Here is a 23,603-nt window from a genome sequence, read left to right as displayed (position 1 = left end):
ATCCACGGGAGAGGCCAAACATGGCCTTTAAAGACAAGTGGTTTTTATTTAGAGGTTACCTTGTTCTATATTATCTAATAAAAGTTTGTCTCTGAGTGACCTTTATACACATGGTGATCTTTATTCAGAGGTGGTCTTTAACAAAGGTTCGACTGTATGTCAATATTATTTTGTGAGCAGAAAATCTAGAAAGAAATTTTAGCAAATGAAGGAGCAAATAAGAAGTGATTTTATAGAGGTTAAAAAATGAAGGATTTGATAAAATAAAATGCAAGGAGAGTTCCAAAATAAAAAACAACTTCTTTACTTTTGATAACAGTAAAAGATCTGATTGAATAAATACTTATATGGAAACAAAAAAATTGAGTCAGAAAAAAAAAATAGATATAAATATATAAATGATATAGAAACATAGCATATCTATGTGTATTTATGCTTTGAAAATTAATTTTAGGTGGCGTAAATGGATGTATGGGGCTGAAATTGTTCACATTCCGTCCAAGACAGAATTGACAGAGGAGGAGAAACATCTCTGTGATCAGTTTGTTAAATATCATCGTGAGAATTGTCAACAGGATATTGTCCGTGATATGAAGTAAGTGTTCTTGATATGAAATAAGTGTTTGTCATATTAAGTTAGTGTTCTTGATATGAAGTAAGTGTTTGAGATATGAAGTAAGTGTTCATGATATGACATAAGTTTTTATGATAAGTGTTCTTGATATGAAGTAATTGATTTTGGTATGTAGTAAGTGTTCATCATATGAAGTAATTGTGCATGATATGAAGTAAATGTTTGTGGTATGAAGTAATTGTTAGTGATATGAAGTAAGTGGGTGTGATTTGAAGAAAGTGTTCATGATATGAAGTAATGGTTCATGATATGAAGTAAGTGTTTGTGGTATGAAGTAATTGTTAGGTGATATGAAGTAAGTGGGTGTGATATGAAGAAAGTGTTCATGATATGAAGTAATTGTTCATGATATGAAGTAAGTGTTTGTAGTATGAAGTAATTGTTAGTGATATGAAGTGGATGTGATATGAAGTGTTCATGATACACAATAAGTGGGCATGATGTGGAAGTAAGTGGGCATGATATGAAGTAAGCAACGATTTGCCCCTGACAGGGTAGTATTTTGATGGACTGTTTTAATGGTTGTTACATGTAGCTGTTGACTGCTGAATACTATTCATACTAGGCTATTAAACCTGTAAAAAAACTTTTTATTCACTTATTTTAAATATAATTTGAGTGTGTTGATGATAAAATGTTGATGATTTTTAATCTATTTTCAGTTACAAGTTCAGAACATATAACAGAGTGTTTTGTGGTACATCATTCTGTGACTGGATGGTTGAAGTTGGTCTATGTAAAGGCAGGGGCGAGGCTGTAACATATGGACAGACACTCCTTAAAGGCCAGGTCATATGTCATGTGACTGCAGAACACGATTTTCATGATATGCCATATTTTTACAGTTTTTTAGATGATAATGATGATAATTAATTTAAAAACTTAATCAAAGCTTACTTTAATTAAATATCAGTTCTTTTCAGGTAAATCTCGTTTAATTGTTTAAAAAAAAATTATTGAAAGAATTTCGTTTTGGAGCATACCGGAGACTTTGTCACCTTATGTGGAAACAAATCTAGTCTTATTGTTGCAATACACCTTTACAAAGGTCTCTGTCTGTATTTATTTACTGTGAAAACACACAGATGTAATTTTTGAAACTTCTGAGCAAAGGGTAGTCTTCCTAAATTTTCTTTTTAAATGAATATTGTTACATTCAGTCAGAAGTGGCCATCCAATATCTGCTTTGCTGTCTATAGATCACCATTGAAGATTACTTTGCATGTTATCCGAGCTTTGTTAATAAGCAACTGGAAAAGTGATCTGCCTGTGCTTAACCATCTTTCGGGTATGCACCGGAACGAAATTTTTTCATGAAAAAGAATTAGCAATGAATAGTGATAACTTTTTTAAATAGGTTTTTGTAAATTATTTCTTGAAGTTCAGCGCCACAGTTATGTGGAGGCACATTGAGGTAGCTCTCTTTATGTATTTTTTGGGACCAGTTTTGACAATATTTAATTTCAAATATTAACGTTCTATTTATGTATATAATGCAGTAAATTTCCCTTAAAACTACTACTAAAAAGTCGGCTCTGGTTACAGCCCTGAACTTAATATGTCCTTTTGTCTTTTTCATTACCGTTAAACCTGGATCTTCTGGACTTGTAAATTTCATTTCAGACTTGTAGGAATTTGCAAGTTTATTTTTGTAGATAAAACCGATTGTAAGGATTGTTTTGTGGGTTTTTTTGTCATAGGGGCATTAAGGAGCTTGTTTTTGCATTTATGATTTAATTGGATAAAATCATCAGCACAGTAAAATTACTTGGAAATATGTTGCTTGTTATGAGAAGCTTTTTATCGTCTAAACTGAATTTTTGTTGCTGGAATTTTTATGCAGATAATCAGATGTTTTAGTTGTTATTGGATACACTGTCTCATTATGTTTATATTGTTGTATTGAAGGCTTTTGATTCATTATACACTTAAAAGGATTTACACTTATATGAAAGTGTATAGATTTAAAGAAAAAAGTTTTAATAAAAAAAAATAATAATAAAAAAAAATATTTTGAGCCAATGATGAATTATGAGATACTGTATTTCATTAGTGAAATATAATTTATATAACTCAAAGTGAAGACTTTCACTACCCATAAAATAACAAAAAATATATTTTTTTTTTGTAAAATTTAAAAGCATTTTTCTTATTTTGCTTCAGGAATTTCTTAGTGAGATATGTTCTGTATTTCATAAAAACTATTTATTGCACCACTTTTCATATCCACCATACACAGTGCTGCATGAAAAATTCTCAGTGAGAAATTTTCATATTTTTTTATGTTTTTTAACCTCAAAGCCTGGTCTAGAGGTTATAATTTTTTTTTGCCGAGTTCCGTCTTAAATCTCAGGATTTTCATTGGTCAGTGTATACTCTGTAGCAGTTTCTGACCAATCAAATACCAGAGATCTGAAACTGAGCTCAGAGAATTTCTTAATAACCTAGGACGGTGTCCTGTTCTATCTATGTTTAATTTTTAGCTCACCTGTCACAAAGTGACAGGGTGAGCTTTTGTGATCGCTTTTCGTCCGGCATCCATCCGTCCATCCGTTTTCTGTCCGTAAATTTTTGCTTTAAATGACATCTCCTCATAAACCACTAAGTCTATTTCATCCAAACTTCACAGGAACGTTCCTTTGGTGGTCACCTTTAAAAATTGTTCAAAGAATTTAATTCCATGCAGAACTCTGGTTGCTATGGCAACCAAAAGAAAAAACTTTAAACATCTTCTTCTAAATAACCCAAAGAGCTAGAGCTTAGATATTTGGCATGAAACATCTTCTAGCAAGTGTCTACCAAGTTTGTTCAAAGAAAAGCCCTGGGGTCAAAATTGGCCCAGCCCCAGGGGGTCATTGATTTTCCCTATATGCATATAGTAAAAACTTTAAAAAATCTTCTTCTAAAAAACCAAAAGAGCTAGAGCTTAGATATTTGGCATGAAACATGTTCTAATGGATGTCTACCAAGTTTGTTCAAATAAAAGCCCCAGGGTCAAAAATGGCCCCGCCCCAGGGGGTCATTGATTTTCCCTATATGCATATAGTAAAAACTTAAAAAATTTTCTTTTAAAGAATCCAAAGAGCTAGAGCTAAGATATTTAGCATGAAACATCTTCTAATGGGTGTCTACCAAGTTTGTTCAAATAAAAGCCCTGGGGTCAAAATTGGCCCCGCCCCAGGGGGTCATTGATTTTCCCTATATGCATATAGTAAAAACTTAAAAAATCTTCTTCTAAAAAACCCAAAGAGCTAGAGCTTAGATATTTGACATGAAACATGTTCTAATGGATGTCTACCAAGTTTGTTCAAATAAAAGCCCTGGGGTCAAAATTGGCCCCGCTCAGGGGGTCTTTGATTTTACCTATAGGCATATAGTAAAAACTTAAAAAATTTCTTTTAAAGAACCCAAAGAGGTAGAGCTAAGATATTTACCATGAAACATCTTCTTATGGGTGTCTACCAAGTTTGATCAAATAAAAGCCTTGGGGTCAAAATTGGCCCCGCCCCAGGGGGTCATTGATTTTCCCTATATGCATATAGTAAAAACTTAAAAAATCTTCTTCTAAAAAACCCAAAGAGCTAGAGCTTAGATATTTGGCATGAAACATGTTCTAATGGATGTCTACCAAGTTTGTTCAAATAAAAGCCCTAGGGTCAAAAATGGCCCCGCCACAGGGGGTCATTGATTTTCCCTATATGCATATAGTAAAAACTTAAAAAATTTTCTTTTAAAGAATCCAAAGAGCTAGAGCTAAGATATTTAGCATGAAACATCTTCTTATGGGTGTCTACCAAGTTTGATCAAATAAAAGCCCTGGGGTCAAAATTGGCTCCGCCCCAGGGGGTCATTGATTTTCCCTATATGCATATAGTAAAAACTTAAAAAATCTTCTTTTAAAGAACCCAAAGAGCTAGAGCTAAGATATTTAGCATGAAACATGTTCTAATGGATGTCTACCAAGTTTGTTCAAATAAGAGCCCTGGGGTCAAAATTGGCCCCGCCCCGGGGGTCATTGATTTTCCTTATATGTGTATAGAAAAAACTTAAAAAATCTTCTTTGAAAAAAACCAAATAGCTAGAGTTTAGATACTAAGCATGAAACATCTTCTAGTGATTGTCTACCAAGTTTGTTCAAATAAAAGCCCTGGGGTTAAAATTGGCCCCGCCCCGGGGGTCATTCCTTTTCCTTATATGTGTTATACAAAAACTTTAAAAAATCTTCTTTGAAAAAACTCAAATAGCTAGAGTTTAGATATTAAGCACGAAGCATCTTCTAGTGAGTGTCTACAAAGTTTGTTCAAATAAAAGCCCTGGGGTTAAAATTGGCCCCGCTCCGGGGGTCATTCCTTTTCCTTATATGTGTTATACAAAAACTTTAAAAAATCTTCTTTGAAAAAACTCAAATAGCTAGAGTTTAGATATTAAGCACGAAGCATCTTCTAGTGAGTGTCTACAAAGTTTGTTCAAATAAAAGCCCTGGGGTTTAAACTGGCCCCGCTCCAGGGGCCTATATACAGGTAAGCGACTTCAGGGCCATCATGGCCCTCTTGTTCTATAATTTGTCTTTTTTGTTTGTGCAATATGTTGTCATTGTCAGATATACCTAATTGTTCATTAATGCTACAATGTCTGTGTGGAGAATGTTGAATCTTTCACTAACCGTTCACCTCCTGTGTTTCTTTAATTGACTGGTCCATTTTCTATTTTTGTAAGTGGTTATTTATATTTTTGGCGGGAAATCGGGATGAAAATTTAAGATCAGAATTTAAAATTAATTTTAAAAAAAGTTAAAAAATGTTTTCATTCTAAAAAGTGGTTTTCAGTGCAGTATTTTGTTTGATAGGTATAAAAGGGCCAAAGTCACAGTTCCCCTTTTAAATCAATGGCAATTTTTGGTTTTTAAAAAAAAGGGTTGTTTGCTACCCCAGGTCTGTTTAGTTTTGTTTAACCCCTGTGATAGAAATTGCAAATGTATAACTATATAATTAATATATTGTAATTCCACATTATTTTGATTATTTTAATTAATGTAATTTTTAGAAAAAGTTTTTTTATAACAGTTGTTTATTTGAGATAATTGTTAATGCGATTGTTTGTTTTTTCATTTTTCTCATTAATTTATTTAATACACATGTACTTTTATTTTACTGATAATATATATATTAAGGTGCTTAATAATTAACTAATTAGTCATTGTTTTGTATTTAAATCTCATCTGTTATTTATCTAGATATTTTTATTAGACAATAACTATTTTCCAGAACAGGCTTTGACCTTTAAGTTTCTGTCAACACAGATTGGTCCAAAAGTTAACACAGATGTCTGTTTTATGTGCCTCTTCAGTTGGTGTCCATTTTTTCATAAGACAACATATCTTATAAAATTGCTTGATAGATTCTGATGAAACTTCATAAAAAATGATCATCAGGTTGACCTTGCAAAATTCATATACAGTCGAGACTGCCTTAGCGACCCCCTGATTTCAACGACTCCCTGTCTTATCCGACCTTGTTTCAGTCCTCCCAACGTATTTTCCTATATAAATGGTCTGAATTATACGACTCCCTGTCATATGTGAAAAGCGACCCTAATATCTGGTCCCCAATGCATTGCTTAGTCTGATTTAAACGACTTTTCGACTCCTTTAATTGTCCGGTTAATCAGATAAATAATACCGTTTTAACACCAGAGAGACAAAATAATTAAGTCAATTATAATCCTAGTAGTCAGTAGACTGTTCAAACAAACTCTACACACCTGATTCTGTCTACATGTGCATATATGAGGTGTCAAGATGTTGACGTAGCCGTTCTGGAGTGTCCGTAGCGTTGGGATACAATTTGATGTGTGTTAACAAAATTGAGGTCCAAGGTGGTAAATGAACTGAGTAAACTGGTATTTAAGACTTGTGTTTAAATAAAAAATTTATGGGTAGTGCCAAACGAAGATTTCTTTAGGTAGCAGAATTTTTTTTTATAACTTATATTGATGGCTGCATGGGTATAATACGGAAAAATGTTTTGATACCAGACTTAATATGGATATGTTGTTTAAAAAAAGAATGATATTTTATTTTAAGGATTTGAATGATCAAATTCAAGTTTATTTGTACCATAATGATTCCAATTATACATGTTCTTATTTTATATATATTTTACAGGTACCCTATGTGTAATTTGCAATTTATAGGTGTGGAGTCCCTTCATCCTGTTATACAGTTATCATTATATGTTAAGTCACCAACTGATATATAGAACAGGCTTGATGGTAAATTTTAAATTTTAATTTTCTATGAGAACCTGTATTAAGAGACTCCTCTGTCATATGGGTGACCTTTTTCTCCTCAAGATCCTTGGAAGCAGTCACATAATGACAAGTTCCTTGACTGTGTACATGTATAAGTGGTTCCTTTTTTGTCAGAAACATATCAAGGCCCTGATATTTTATTTTACAATATCACATAGTGCAGTTGACCAAGGTTTGAAATTAGCCATACTCTGCAACTCTTATACAAAAGGGGAAATAACGAATTTTTCAAGTAATTTTTTCACTAAAATTATAGGGCCTTGATGTAATAACTTAGATAATTGGTTTGTACCTTTACTTATTTAATGAGCGTTTACAAAATCATTTCTTGAATATGATTCGAACCTTTGCAACTTTTTTCACTTATTCAGGTGAGCAATTTAGGCACATTTTAGTTTTTTCTTGAAAAGCTAGTCCCAACCTACTTTGATATAAGTAGCAAATATATTACATGTATTAGTTTTTTGTTGTTTTTCTTATAGAAATAATCACTGCCTATTAGAATGAAATTGTCAGATATTTTGTTGAAATGTTGTAACTTTTGATAATATATTATCTTTAAAGGGAGACACAGGCAAAATTTTCATTTCTTCGTTTTGAATTTTTCATTCATTAATCTGTAAATGTCCTCAAAATGAATACACGAGGCAGTCACAGGAACAAAACTTTTCTTCTTATAAAGAATAAAATGGTGGTTTCCTAGCTTGACCCATGTGGGTCAGGTTAGGGCGTAAAGAATTAACAATAGTTGTCACATTGAGCTCTGGAAATGTTAAAGAGCATATCGAATGATTTAGGTTTATTTCAATCATACAATATCCAGAATATCTGTTGTTCTAATTTCCAGGGTCTATTCAAGTCACATGACTAGTTTTAAAACTACTTCGTGATTCTTTCTGCGTCTAAATTTCGTTCAATATATAGATATATTTACACTTCAAACCCAAAATACATTTTTTTTTTTTACAGAAATTTATGCTTGGACTTTTACAAATGTCATTTTTTGTGTCGCCTTGAAAAAGGCGACATATAGGGGTTACTTTTGTCGGCGTCGGTGTCGTCGTCGGGGTCGTTGTCTTATTTTTTGAGTTATTGCCCTTTGTTAATTTTCATACTTTATTTTTGTCCAGGCCATTTCTCCTAAAGTATAAAAGCTATGGACTTGAAACTTTATAGGATGATAGATCTTATTGATAAGAAGTGCATTGCACAGAAACTGCTGATCTGCATTTCTTATTTTTTGAGTTATTGCCCTTTGTTAATTTTCATACTTTATGTTTGTCCAGGCCATTTCTCATAAATTATAAAAGCTTTAGACTTGAAACTTAATAGGATGAGAGATTTTATTGATAAGAAGTGCAGTGCACAGAAACTGCTGATCTGCATTTCTTATTTTTTAGAGTTATTGCTCTTTGTTAATTTTCAAATTTCATTTTTGTCTTTGCCATTTCTCTTAAACTATATTGTTCACAAGGCGACACATCCCACTCGCGGAGTTCTAGTTATGTAATTTGAGTACATAAGATAATTTTGATATTTTTGTCATTAATTTGCCTGTGTAGCCCTTTAAATCTAATTTGCATACTTAAAGAGGTGTTCAATGTAAGGGTAATTCATTGTAGTCTAAAATTTATAGTGATGGCAGCCTCTTTTCATATAATTTGTTTACTTATGATATTAATTATTCTTTGTCACAAAATTGTCACTTTCTTTAAAAGATCATCTGTTATATAATTTTAGAAAGACATTTAAAAAGTTTTTTGTTGTTGATATTATATACATAAGAAAGATTTTTTTTCAGGTTTATATTAGGGCTTTTAATCAAATTTCCCAGAAATACTCTTAATACACAATATGTCTAAGTCATGTATGTTCACAAACTCAAGGCCTATTTTGACCTCTTTGTATAGAACAGGCTGGTAAGGCTATACTGAGTATATATTATACAAATATGGACATTTTAGCTGGTGAATATGATGTGATGTGTACGGAAAAAAGTAATATTGAACTCAGCAATCGCCTCGGTCAATATTAATTTTTCCGTACATATCACATATTCACCAGCTAAAATTTCATATCTGTTTTATTATATAATTTATAAATATCTTTTATATGGCTTATCAAATCTGTCATTGCATACAACAGAAATCGAAAATTTTAAATTTCAGCTTGTCTACTTTTTCCATAATTTGGCCCTGTCTTTTAAATGAGCGCATTGGCAGGTTCAATTGTAATGTTGAAAAAAATGTAAAGACGGTAACTAAAATAGACTAATTTGACTCTTATTTACGAGTCGCCCAACATTTTTTTCAGAAGAATAAGAACGAACTTGACGTCACGTAATAGTTTCGAGTCTCTCGGGGATTTTCAGAAACTCTATTTTGAGAAGAGAAACCAGTGAATATACTCTGAAAATCTATTTTTAGGGGGGAAAAAAACAGTGAATATACTCTGATATTGACCTGTTATTTTTTACATAAAGTTGCTTGTTAGCCAATCAGGGAACAAAGGCATTTCAAAGCTCTTTATAGATTTTTATAATAAAAGAAAATATTGGTAGGATTTTTTCTATGTATTGGGTCCAATTAGTTCTTTGTCTGTATGTTAGATTCTTCAAATATTTAATTATATTTTATTATATTCTCTTCACATTAAAGCTTTGAGACCACACATGGTTTTTGTAACATTTAGTGTTGTTTTAAACATCATCTGGCCTCATTGCTGTTATATGTATTGAATTAAAGTTTCCATTATTTCAATAATTTGCTTTAAATGCAAAATATTCTGCAAAAAGAAAGAGATGTGTTACAATTATTGTATAATTTCTGTACATTCATACAAAAAGTTCTGCAAAAAATAAGTTTTTATGCTTTTAGATATGATATTTACTCCATTTTTTTTTACATTTTCTCAGTATTAAATATTTTTTTGTTCATATTATTTTACAATCACTCTAACATTGCATTGACATCTTCTGAATTTATCATTCTGGAAATTGTTAAAATTGAATCAAGCATTTACCCAGACTTCATTGCTTTTCTTATTGATTGTTTTGAAATTTGTTGCCACATTCATATATGTATATAAAGCCCTTAGGCATTAACTTCTATGAAGTTATGGCATGGAATATTACTTTGTCAGTTTAAATTGTTTGCAAAAATAATAATTTTTCTATTAGTCTAAAATTTAGGTTATCTAAGGTTATACATGTACAGTAAAAACCCTCAATTAAGACCACCATCGGGACTGGACCAAAGTGGTCTTAATTGCGGGGTGGTCTTAATTGTGAATATTCTTATCAACGCTTACACACTTTTTGACCATGGTCTATTTTAGTCATTTTGTATGAACAAACAATATATATACCTGCAAATACAACATAAAAATATGTTATAAATTAATATCTGATGGGAAGAAAGAAATTTAATATCAAATTCTATTTTGACTGATTTCAATATCAATTTCAATATTAATTATTTTATGATGTACATTATTCACCCATCAAATAAGAAATTAGTTCTTCGCATAATCAATGTGCTTAAAGCAAGATTAAACCACTCTAAAATTTACTTTCTCACCTTATTTCATACAATATCCCAATGATATAATGTGTTTTTGACACCTTGTGAAATTAGGTGTCATGCCTTAGAGCATTCAAGCTGATAACAACAAATTTAAGATCTAGGTAGGTGTTGACTTTAAATCAGTGGTCTCAATAGTGGGGTCAAATAAAGAACAAAACAAAGAATTGGGACTAAATCTGGTGGTCTTAAAAGTGGATAAGCGAGGTGGTCTTAATTCTGGATCATGTAACCATTAACATAAAGAACAGAAAATTCCGTACTTTTTAAAAATGGTCTCAATAGCGGGGTGGTCTTAATTCCGGGGTGGTCTTAAGGAGGGATTCTACTGTAGTCTTTTTTCTGGTTAGGTTTTTAGTAATACAAACACTAATAGGGGATATTATGTCTCGCAGCTTTTTGATGGTGAAGGCTTAAGTTACCCATATTTTTCATTATCCAAGGCTCAAAATCGGCCCCTCTAGCTGGATAGCTTTCTCAAATAAAAGAATCTGAACTCCGTTGTGGAATTCAAACCATCGGTGATGAGGGGCAAGTGATTTAAAGACTACCTCGGAAATATCAAAGCATGAAAAAAGTAAATGAAAACCTTTAGGCTAGTCATAATCATTTTTGTACCATTTTGGTCCCTTTTATTCTATATGTATGCTTTGTCTCAAATTTATCTTTCTGTTTCAGTAACAGTTAAATTATAAACAACAAAAAATGTATACAAAATTAATTTAATTATGATATTATATTCTTATTATATTATAAACATAAAATGTGTATCTTATGATAATAGGATTTATAAAAAAATCTAAATTGTTACTTAAGAAGAATAAGATCTTGTTGTTTTTTTCTAGTTTTTCTTTGTTTTGTTTCTGTTGGATTTTAAGAAATTAGAAAACTTAAGATCCAACAAAAACAAGTTTTAGCTTATTTATGTAAATATGTACGATATATATTTGTTGTTGTTTATTTTATTATATCTTGGTTTTTCAGATGCTCAAACTACTCTGATATTGTATATTAAATAAAGCTGTAAAAAATTGTTTGTTCCATCGAAAAATTTTCCATTGAAAATACCAACATATGGCTTTTTGCTGGCAATAATTTTTTAGTTGAAAACTAAGATTTATGTTGAATAAAATATTTTATTGCAGGACTTAAGATACACACGATTGCAAAGTCCATAAAGGGAAGATAATTTGGGTGGAAAATGAATGTTGTATGCTATGTAACATACCAAGATCTCTGTTTTCTTAATTGTGTGCCATTGTTGGTTCAAGCAAAACTATCGTATATCCACCTTGCCACTCAACAGATGGATTGTAAAAACTATTGGCTGGTTCGATTTGGCTCTTCTAGGAAGAGAATTGCAAGTTAGGAGACTTTTGATAAAGGTTAAACAAACGTTTGGCAGTCACTTCAAAATGGCATATCCGCCTCCGTGGTCGAGGGGTTAGAGTCGATGACTTCTAATCCAGTTACCTCTCTGGCGTGGGTTCGATCCCCGGGAGATGCTTTGGTAGTTTAGCGCGGAGGAAGGTAGTCTAGTACTGGTGTAACTCTCCAGGAACGATGGTTAGGAATCTACCCGCCTATATGACTGAAATATTGTTGGAAAAGGCGTAAAATGAAACAAACAAAATCAAAATGGCATCCAGCCCGACTATTTCGACCTTAATCATAAATAACTTTTTGCTTGATTTTGTTCTCAATTAGAAGAAAGTAAAAATGTAAACAACCGTAGTACTAACATGTTTTATTATACCCCCGCACAACACATTTGTAAGGGGGGTATACTAGAATCAGCTTGTCCATCCAGCCATCCGTCAGATTTTCCTTGTCTGCTCTTTTAAGTCAAGGTGCTTCTGACCTTTGACCTAGTGACCTCAAAATCAATAGGGGCCATTTACTAGTCATAACCAAACTCAATATCAAGACAGTTCACCAAAGCGTTTTTAAGCAATTAAACAGACAAGCTTTTTGAACTAAATGCCCCTATGACCTTAACCTTTGTTTGTCTTGACTAATCTCCATGCCAAATATGAAGACTGTGGGTCCAAGGATTCTGAAGTTATTGGGCAAACAAGCTTTTTTTAGTCAAAGCCTTTCCGACCTTGACCTTTTACCTACTGACCTAAAAATGAATAGGGGTCATTTACTAGTCATTACCAACCTCAATATCAAGACAGGTGACCAAAGCATTCTTAAGCAATTGAGCGGACAAGCTTTTTCAACCAAAGGTCCCTGTGAACTTAACCTTTGACCCAGTGACCTCAAAATCAATATGGGTCACCTAATGGTCATGACTTACCTCCATGCCAAATATAAAGATTGCGGGTCAAAGGAATCTAAAGTTATTGGGCGGACAAACTTTAAGAAGTCAAGGACCCTGTGACCTTGACCTTTGACCCAATGACTTCAAAATCAATAGGGGTCATCTAATGGTCATGACTAACCTCCATGCCAAATATGAAGACTAAAGGTCAAAGGATTCTTAAGTAATTAATCACAAGCTTTTTTTACTCAAGGCCCTTCTGACCTTGACTAAGTGACCTCAAAATCAAAAGGGGTCATCTACTAGTCATAACCAACCTCAATATCAATATGAAGACTGTTTAAAGCATTCTAAAGCAATTGGATAGACAAGCTTTTTGAACTAAAAGTCCCTTTCACATTGACCTTTGGCCCAGTGACAGTTGACCAAAGCATTCTTAAGCAATTGAGCGGACAAGATTTTTGAACTAAAGGCCCCTGTGAACTTAACTCATTTTTGGCATGGAGGTAAGTCATGACCATTAGATGACCAATATTGATTTTGAGGTCACTGGGTCAAAGGTTAAGTTCACAGGGGCCTTAAGTTCAAAAATCTTGTCCGCTCAATTGCTTAAGAATGCTTTGGTCAACTGTCTTGATATTGTGGTTGGTTATGACTAGTTAATGACCCCTCCTGATTTAGCGGTCAAAGGCCAGAAGGGCCTTGACTGAAAAGAGCTTGTCCACCCAATAACTTCAGAATCCTTTGACCCACAATCTTCATATTTGGCATGGAGGTTAGTCATGGCCATTAGATGACCCATATCGATTTTTGAGGTCACTGGGTCAAAGGTTAAGGTCACAGGGCCTTGACTTCTTACAGCTTATCCGCCCAATAACTTAAGAATCTTTTGACCCACAGTCTTCATATTTGGCATTGAGGTGGATCATGACCCTTGGGAGACCCCAATAGATTTTGAGGTCACTTGGTCAAAGGTCACAGTGGCCTTGACTAAAGAAGCTTGTCTCCCCAATAACTTCCTTAGCCAAGCAGTCTTCATATTTGGCATTGAGGTTGGTCATGACCATAATGTGACCCCTATTGATTTTGAAGTCACTGGGCCAAAGGTCAAGGTGAAAGGGGCCTTTAGTTCAAAAAGCTTGTCTACTCAATTGCTTTAGAATGCTTTGAACAGTCTTCATATTGAAATTGAGGTTGGTTATGACTAGTAGATGACCCCTATTTATTTTGAGGTCACTAGGTAAAAGGTCAAGGTCAGAAAGGCTTTGACTAAAAAAAAGCTTGTGAGCCCAATTACTTAAGAATTTTTTACCTTAAGTCTTCATATTTGGCATGGAGGTTAGTCATGACCATTAGATGACCCCTATTGATTTTCAAGTCATTGGGTCAAAGGTCAAGGTCACAGGGGCCTTGACTTCTTAAAGATTGTCCGCCCAATAACTTCAGAATCCTTTGACCCACAATCTTTATATTTGGCATGGAGGTAAGTCATGACCATTAGGTGACCCATATTGATTTTGAGGTCACTGGGTCAAAGGTTAAGTTCACAGGGGCCTTTGGTTCAAAAAGCCTGTCCGCTCATTTGCTTAAGAATGCTTTGGTCAACTGTCTTGATATTGAGGTTGGTTATGATTAGTAAATGACCCTTCTTGATTTAGAGGTCAAAGGTCAAGGTCAGAAGGGCCTTTACTTAAAAGAGCTTGTCCACCCAATAACTTCAGAATCCTTTGACCCACAATCTTCGTATATGGCATGGAGGTTAGTCATGACCATTAGATGACCCATATTGATTTTCAGGTCACTGGGTCAAAGGTCAAAGTCTCAGGGGCTTTGACATAAAAAAGCTTATCCATCCAATAACTTAAGATTCCTTTGACCCAGTCTTCATATTTGGCATGGAGATTGATTATGACCATTAGGTGACCCCAATTGATTGTGAAGTCACTGGGTCAAAAGTCAAGGTCAGAAGCACCTTGACTTAGGTTGTCCACCCAATAACACCAGAATCCTTTGACCCACAGTCTGCATATTTGGCATGGAGGTACGTTATGATAGGTAATTGACCCCTATTGATTTTGAGGGCACTTCAAAAAGCTTTGTCAACTCAATAATTTAAGATTGCTTTGACCCACAGTCTTCATATATGGCATGGAGATTGATCATGACCATTAGGTGACCCCTATATATTTTGAAGTCCTTGAGTCAAAGGTCAAGGTCACAGGGGCCTGTAGTTCAAAAAGCTTGTCTGATCAATTGCTTAAGATTGCTTTGGTTGTCTCCATATTTGGTATTAAGGTTGGTTATGACTAGTAGATGACCCTTATTGATCCTAGATTAATGGCACTTTATTGGAATTTTTAGTGAAAATGTTGAGCCTTTTTCTCCATACACTTGTATCATTTACTGCTAAATCAAAAGGACTACAACACAAAAAGTTTACTTACATTTTAATAGCTTTCATTTATATACATATATCAAAGAATTAAAAAACAAAAATTTCTTTTTTTAACAATTCGGGTTGATTATTATACATATTTTCACTATATTTGTTACAAATAAATATTGGCGAGGCAATAGAGAGAATATTTACACAAAAATTGTCAAAAGCTAAACTGAAACTTGATAATAATCGCAATATTAATTTCCTGACCCAGAATAAAAAAAATCATCTCCAGGCAATGTATCATAATTATTTTTCACCATATTTAAAGTGAAAGTTGCAGATTAAAAAAAAATCATAAATGTATAACAATTTTTATCAAGTTTCAATCCTGCCCTTGAACTGCAATGGCTAAAAAAAACCAGGCACAGAACTACAAGCACGCATACGTTATCTGATATAAGTTGTAATAATAATCTTTATAATGGTTATATATTCAGAGAGCTAGCGGTGATCATCACATACACCTATACCATCAGTATAGAACCAGGCTAGCCTGAATATCGGTACCAGTCTATACTGTCTGATGCTTAATTTATAGAACTAGGCTACCCTGAACATCTGAACCAGTCTAAACAGTTCAATGCTTAATTTAAGAACCAGGCTAGCCTGAACATTGGTACCAGTCTCAATACTGTTTGATGCTTAATTTATAGAAATAGGCTAGCCTGAACATCAGTACCAGTCTATACTGTTTTTAGTTTAATTTAAAGAATCAGACTACGCCTGAACATCGGTACCAGTCTGTACTGTTTAATGCTTAATTTATAGAACCAGGCTAGTTTGAACATCTGTACCAGTCTATACTGCTTGATGGTATATTTATAGAACCAAGCTAGCCTGAACAAAGGTACCAGTCTATACTGTTTGATGCTTAATTTATAAAACCAGGCCAGCCTGAACATTTGAACCAGTCTATACTGTTTGATGCTTAATTTAAAGAATCAGACTAGCCTGAACATCAGTACAAGTCTATACTGTTCAATGCTTAATTTAAAGAATCAGACTAAGCCTGAACATCGGTACCAGTCTATACTGTTTGATGCTTAATTTATAGAACCAGGCTAGCCTGAACATCTGTACCAGTCTATATTGTTTGATGCTTAATTATAGAAATAGGCTAGCCTGAAAATTGGTACCAGTCTATACTGTTTGATGCTTAATTATAGAAATAGGCTAGCCTGAAAATCGGTACCAGTCTATAATGTTTGATGTTTAATTTAAAGAACCAGGCTAGCTTGAACATCTGTACCAGTCTATACTGTTTTATGCTTAATTTATAGAATTAGGCTAGCCTAAATATCGGTACCAGTCTATACTGTTTGATGTTTAATTTAAAGAACCAGGCTAGCCTTAACATCTATTTTAGAACCAGGCCAGCCTGAACATCTGTACCAGATTATACTGTGTGATGCTTAATTTATAGAACCAGGCTAGTCTGAACATCTTTTTTTAGAACCAGGCCAGCCTGAGCATCTGTACCAGATTGTACTGTGTGATGCTTAATTTATAGAACCAGGCTAGCCTGAACATCTATTTTAGAACCAGGCCAGCTTGAAAATCTGTTCCAGATTATACTGTGTGATGCTTAATTAATAGAACCAGGCTTAAGCCTACACATTGGTACCAGTCTACACTGTCAGATGCTTAATTGATAGTAACAGGCTAGCCTGAACATCTGTACCAGTCTTTGCTATTCAATGCTTAATTTTTCTTTCTAATATAACCATAATGTACTAATTTGTGATGTACAGCTTTCAAAGCAGGGTACATATTAGCTGTCTGAATTAAAATACTGCTGCTAATATAGCAGACTTATCCCCCATTTAAAATAAACTAATATATAGGTTGCCCCACCCCTTACTTAACCAGACCGGTCTTTGTTAAAAATTTTAATTTGAACGATTCAACTACGCAAATTTAGTTTACAGACCCTTGTGAAAAAATATTTTATTTGACATTCCCATTAAGCGGACAGACTGATGTAAAATTAATACAATAGGATGTGCCCCCTTTTCAGCAGAGAGACCCATGTATGATAATATTTCAGAAGTTACTCCCCCTTCAAAGTCTGTAATAAATATTTAAGTTAACAGCAAGGAGGTAAATTTTACATGTTCAACTTTCCATATATATGCTTTGTATATTAAAGTATATGGATGTATTATTTTTCAGACAAAAATGGAAACCAAAATTTGTATCTATTTAAAAGGAATATAAAATTATTGAGACAAGAAAAAAAAAGAGACCAAAATATTATTCATACCAGCAAAATATCAATATTCATATATGCAAATGAAGGAAATAATCAATATTCATATATGCAAATGAAGTAAATTATCAATATTCATCTATGCAAATGAAGTTAAGTGAGATTGTTAACCCTTTCACTGCCATAGGAACGGCTTATGCCGTCCCTGTAATTTTCGGCGTATTTGCCATATGGACAGTTTTAGCCGTTTCTATAATAATAATAGTAATTATAATAAATTAATAATAATAATAATAAAAATAATAATACATGTGTAAATATAAAGAAAATTATACCATCGACAATAATTATTATTATACTCACAGATTTGGAAACATATATAATTATTATAATACTAATAACAAATAATAATTATTATATTAATTAATAATATAGTAATTTCTTAGAAAAACCTCTGGCAAAAAGGTGATCAATAAAACAATAATCCTCTGGCAGCGAAAGGGTTAACAATCATGAATATCATTAAACTTATTTAAATCAAAGAACAAAAATAAGAGCCCAGGAAAAAAAATTCCATTACCTATATTTGTACAGTTACATTTTATGCTTTGCCATAAATTTTTAAACAGATATTAATAAATATTTCAAAGAATATTAATTAACTTTATCCCTTCCCATAAAAAAATCACAGTATCAATACTGGTGTTTTACATATACTTAAATAAATATCCATTAAATATTACATTTGCATGAAAATACTGCTCAACTAAATGAATTCAACTATTAATCCAAACTGATATATTTTTTTCGCTTATAAATACATGTTGTGTACATGATGACAGGAATTTTACATGAAAACATTGACTTAACAAATGAAAACGTATAACAGAATAAATATCAATGTCAGCTTTGAATAGAAATCAGAATAATTTTTATCAACAATATCATATATAAACTTTCTATTCATATCTGTTTATTTATCTTTGAATTAAAATATATACGGTAAATGAATTTCTAGCGGGGAAGAAAGTATGTAGCGGTGATGCATTTCTATATATAGAAAACTCTTCAATTTTTACAATCAGTGCAAAAAGGTTCTTATCTCTCTCTACAACTGCATATAAGATATGACTTTAGTGCACCAATCCTTCATTAAATAATGTAAACCCTTCAAATATAATATCTAATTAATATTGTATAAGTATACAGTTTATTAGAATTATCAAGGCCCAGTTTTCACAAACGAATTAAAGCTGAGTTTTAAGATCTTGACTTTAATGTCTCAGATCAAGAAATTTCTAAAGATCTATAAAAAATCAGATTGAGAAACTTGAGCAAGTTCCTAACACTTTGAATCTCAACTGGAAAATTTTCTTACATTAACAGTTACTCATATGTGGCTGGAACCAAATGAGATTTGCCTTTGTTTGCAGTATAGAGCCAAACTAAGCCGGCAAAATCATGTAGTCTGACCAGGTTCTATACTGTTGGTAGCTCAATTTTGTTATTTTCATACAGAAATCCCTAAATTTTCACATGGACTCTGCCAAAATTCAAAATAAGGGCAAATCCATTTTATAAATTCTGCAGATTCAGTGAATGTCAAATTGGAACCTAGAATAACTGACATAAGTAAGTACTGGCTACGATGAATCTCGATATATTTCCATCAATATCTTCCCATTTAATAAGCACGGCAGGATTATAAATGAAATACTACAGGCAGAGGAGCAAGAGATAAATTGAGCCGCATCACGACAAAACCAACATACTGCGTTTGCAACCAGCATGGATCCAGACCAGCCTGTGCAAACGCTATCAGTTTCTCAACTTGTAATAGGGTTGGTAAGCGAACAGCATGGATCCTGATCTGCTGCGGGGATGCGCAGGCTGGTCTGGATCCATGCTGGTCGCAAACGCACTACTGTATGTTGGTTTTGTCGTGACGCGGCTCAATTATAAAACATAAAACTGGCACAAATTTAACAACATTTACTGATATGGCTTTAAACAGAATTTTTTAAGACAAGACATAATCTTTTAAGACAAGACAAAAAAATGTAAAAATAATATTGATCTGACATGTAACACATAAACTTTTGTAACAATAAAGACATGAATCAAATGATTGCATTACAAATAAATATAGGTGAACAAAACATAAATGCAGTGAATTCACTGACTGATGTATTAGAAAAGTTAATATATATAAAGGTATACAAAGGGTTGGAAGGAATTTTTTAAAACTTGAAATAAGTGAGATTTTCTAGTTTATTTCGATAGAATTTACAAATTTTTTGGTAAAGAAAGAACCAGATTCTTAGTAAGAAAAGAATTCTTTTAATGTGTTTCTAATTATCAGCAATGGCCGATAAATATCGTCTTTATGAATAATTTTGGAACATTTTATTTCCCTATAACTACATGTCGATGTCAGCTGAAGTGCCGACTTGCCACCGCCACCAATATACAATCAGGCCAGCCTGAATATTCATGCCCAGGCTCTATACTGTTGGCTGATGAATTCTAGCTTTTTCATACTGACAAACCGATAAATAAACAATGGAAGATTCCATCTATATAGAAAGGGCAAGTCCACTATACAATTCAATGTTTTATGGGGGCTGATGAATTTTCACTTTTTCTCACTGACACACCCATAAATAAACAATGGAAGATTCCAACTGCATAGCAAGGGCAAGTCCACTATTCAATTTAATGTTTTAAGGGGTAAAAACAATCAAAATAAGTATCATCATGGTAATAACCAAAGATCAATTCACTCTGCTGAATTAAATGGACTTTGCCCAGCTTCTAATTTTGGAACTGTTCATTATCAATTTTTAGGATTTCAGGATGAAATTTTTCAAGTTATTCATCCAACAATATTTAGCCTGATCATACTGCATGGAGAAGAAGGCTAGCCTAAGCTCTATACTGGTGCCACAAGCTCTAGTCATTTTTCGTTCCCTGCAGAGTTAGGTTAAATCAAGCATACTGCAAAAAGAAAGCTCTATGTAAAAGTATAAATTTTACTAGTGAGCTTAAAATTCAAATGAATTTCATCTCTCGTTATATAAAAAAAAAATTCATTATTTCCAAATACCCAACACTGTACACCATACCTCTATTTCTAAAAAGAACTACGTCTATAATATTAAGTCAGAATCCAGCCTGAACTTCATTCAATAAACTAGATCTCTCTCAATCAAGTATAATACACAAGATTTTTAAAAATCTAACCATTTTCTACATTGTATATACAGAATTAAAGTATCACTGATTAAATATATAAATGCAAGTTCATTTTTTTTTTTCATTATATCATTTCAATTTAATAATAGGTATATCAAATTTCATTCAACAAAATGTCCATTCCTTTAAGACGTTCCCAATACAAACATGTAAATGTATAAATTTAACATATGTTCAAAAATGTAATTTTTCTTTAGCTACAAGAAAACTTTGTTTAAATCAATGTGTTTTTTTTTCTCTCAACATATTCAGCAGTTTATAAATGCAAACAAACAAACAAAAAGAATGCAAAGAAAAAAATAATAATTTGAGCATATTTTCCAGGGATCTATTTTCAGACAGGTTCCCCTTTCTTCTGGCAAAGTATCCTTATTACTGCCTGTAATCTTATTACATATCAAATAGAATTCAGATAAGAAAAAAATTCAGGTAACAATCAAAATGATTTTAACTCATTTTTATACACCGTATTATATAACTGTAAGTTAAATTTGTAACATCAATTTTTATTGGACAATCACAATTTTTATATGTGTTTTATCTATATATACCACTGCTTTAAATTGTATGAATTAATTTTTATCTTATATAGAGAGCAATTGTGCATAAATGTATTTCATATAAAGGACTAATGATTATATGGCATAATAGACTTATGACAGGTTATATTTTTTATAACTTGTTTGCAATATTATCTTTGCCTTAGTGGCTAAATTGAGAACTTAATATCATAAAGGCAGGTTATGTCCTATGGTTGACATGTATTAATAATTGTTTGCAGTATCACCCTTGCCTAGTTTTGCAGGTATGCACCCTTGCCTAAAAAGTTGACAAGTGACAGGTTATATGGGTCATGTTTAAACTTGTCTGCCAATATAACCCTTGCCTAGTGGCTTAAGTTGACAAATGTCATATTATAAGTCCAAACATAATTTGTTTGCAATATCGCCCATGTCTAGTGGCTAAAGTTGACAAGTGACAGGTTATATGGTCATGTTACAACTTGTTTGCAATATCACTGTTGCCTTAATGACTCAGGTTGACCTTTGAATGGTTATATGGCCATGTTATGCAGTATCACCCTTGCCTAGTGGTGTTAGTTGACAAGTGACAGGTTATATGGCTATTTTATAACTTGTTTGCTATATAACCTTTGCTTAATGGCTAAAGTTGACAAGCTACAGGTTATATGACCTTGTTATAACTTGTTTACAATATAACCCAAGTTGACAACTAACAGGTTATATGTCTGGGTAAGGTTTATTTGCAACATCACACTTACCTAGTGCCTCAGGTTATACACACTTTTTCTGTTTATATTTGGGCCATATAACTGTTATATAACCTAATTTTGTATATAATCTTAAAACCATCTTGAATATAACTGGTTTATATTTTCATCATATACTGAAAACACAATTCCGAAATGTATAACTGATTATATAATTTATTGTATATATTTTACTATGCAAATAAAAATCCAAATTCTTGATTAAAATTGCGGAAAAAATCTCCCAACACAATGATTTATATAACACCATGACCTATGGTTTAGCAAGAAATCAATTAAGTGGTACACAGTCATGTTTTTAAAACTTACATTTGTACTTATATGTCTGAATGAATCTTTTTTTCACAAAATATGTCTGAATGAATCTTTTTTTTTTTTTTTTTAAAAACAAAAAAACCTCTTAAGTGATTTACAAAATTTAAAAAACAATAAACAAAATAAAGCTAGTATGCTTATACCATATTTTTGAAACCCCAATAATTTTGAAATGAGTTTCATCTAAAATGCCCAAAGTTCTTAATTATGTCATGTGTAAACTCGATTCCTGATTAAGTGGCAAAGTAATACCTGAACAATCGAAAAATAATCGAAAAATCAGTCATTTTTACAGTGTTGAAGCCTTTAAATTTGTATTTCTACACAAGAATTTGTAGCTATATTCATCCATGTTAGACAAACACAGTTACAAATGTATGTTTTGGCACACCAACATTATTATTATTTCTTTGCCTTAATTTGACATTTTTTAAAAGATAATATATGTCATTGAGAGCAAGGCTACCTTTTACCAAAATAGCCCGGCAAATTAATTTAATGGGATGACAACAAAATGTTGCTGTAGGAAAAACCCACAATGCAACTCAAAGTAGACTTTAAATCTGTTTAACAATTTATGGTTTGTTTTTGTGTTGTTTTTTTTTTTGTGAGCTCAAACTATTTAAACACTGATCTTATTATTTTAATCAGTAATGGAATTAATTTATCTTATATTTTTACAAATTTGTAAAAATGATAAATATACAATTTGGAAACAATACTTTAAATATATATCTATGTATATCTAATCATATAGTAATACAGTATTCATTACACCCTCTCTGAAAATAGCACATGAAATGTAAAAGAAGGGAATGCTTAAGCGGAAAAAAAATCGCAAAAAAATACATACATAAAAATACATACAACTGTATATAAAATAAAATCGTACACATATAACAATCTACAAACAAAATTTGCTGTCTGCCATTTTCTCTACGCCAAAACTTAAAAAAGAGAACTATTGAATTATATGCAGTAAGCCAAGCAAATATTTAGACCTATAACCTGAAATAAGTTCAAATATTTGATTATAAATATTACAGTACCCCCGACTTAACTTATATAATATCATGACATATGTAAGACCGATACTGCAATTAATAATCATATTATCATACGGTAAATCTCAGACTCAGGTTTTGGAAGTAAAAAACTAAGAGCACCTTTTTATCAATTTTTAAAAGAAATAGTTTCGGGTTCGACTATCTTTTACTTACTCGTAAAGAGTCGCGGCTACACTTGCGCAACCATTCAGATTGACCAATGTTTACTGCCTACTGCTTGATAATAAAAACCC

The 23,603-nt window shown here is 32.4% G+C and overlaps 1 protein-coding gene across 1 annotated transcript in view; it reads left to right on the top strand.

Annotated features, from left to right (window-relative positions):
• Positions 1-5,388, top strand: part of LOC132729654 (lysosomal cholesterol signaling protein-like) — a 35,840-nt gene extending 30,452 nt beyond the window's left edge. The window contains 2 exon segments of the mRNA XM_060715460.1: positions 455-595; positions 1,297-5,388. Coding sequence (XP_060571443.1) covers positions 455-595; positions 1,297-1,507 — 352 coding nt within the window. The 3' untranslated portion in view covers positions 1,508-5,388.
• The last annotated feature ends 18,215 nt before the right edge of the window (positions 5,389-23,603 follow it).

The sequence above is a fragment of the Ruditapes philippinarum genome, unplaced genomic scaffold (genome assembly GCF_026571515.1).
Source record: "Ruditapes philippinarum isolate M1 unplaced genomic scaffold, ASM2657151v2 ctg742_1_1_1_1, whole genome shotgun sequence".
NCBI classification, from domain to species: domain Eukaryota; kingdom Metazoa; phylum Mollusca; class Bivalvia; order Venerida; family Veneridae; genus Ruditapes; species Ruditapes philippinarum.
This window is presented reverse-complemented; position numbering and strand designations above follow the sequence as displayed.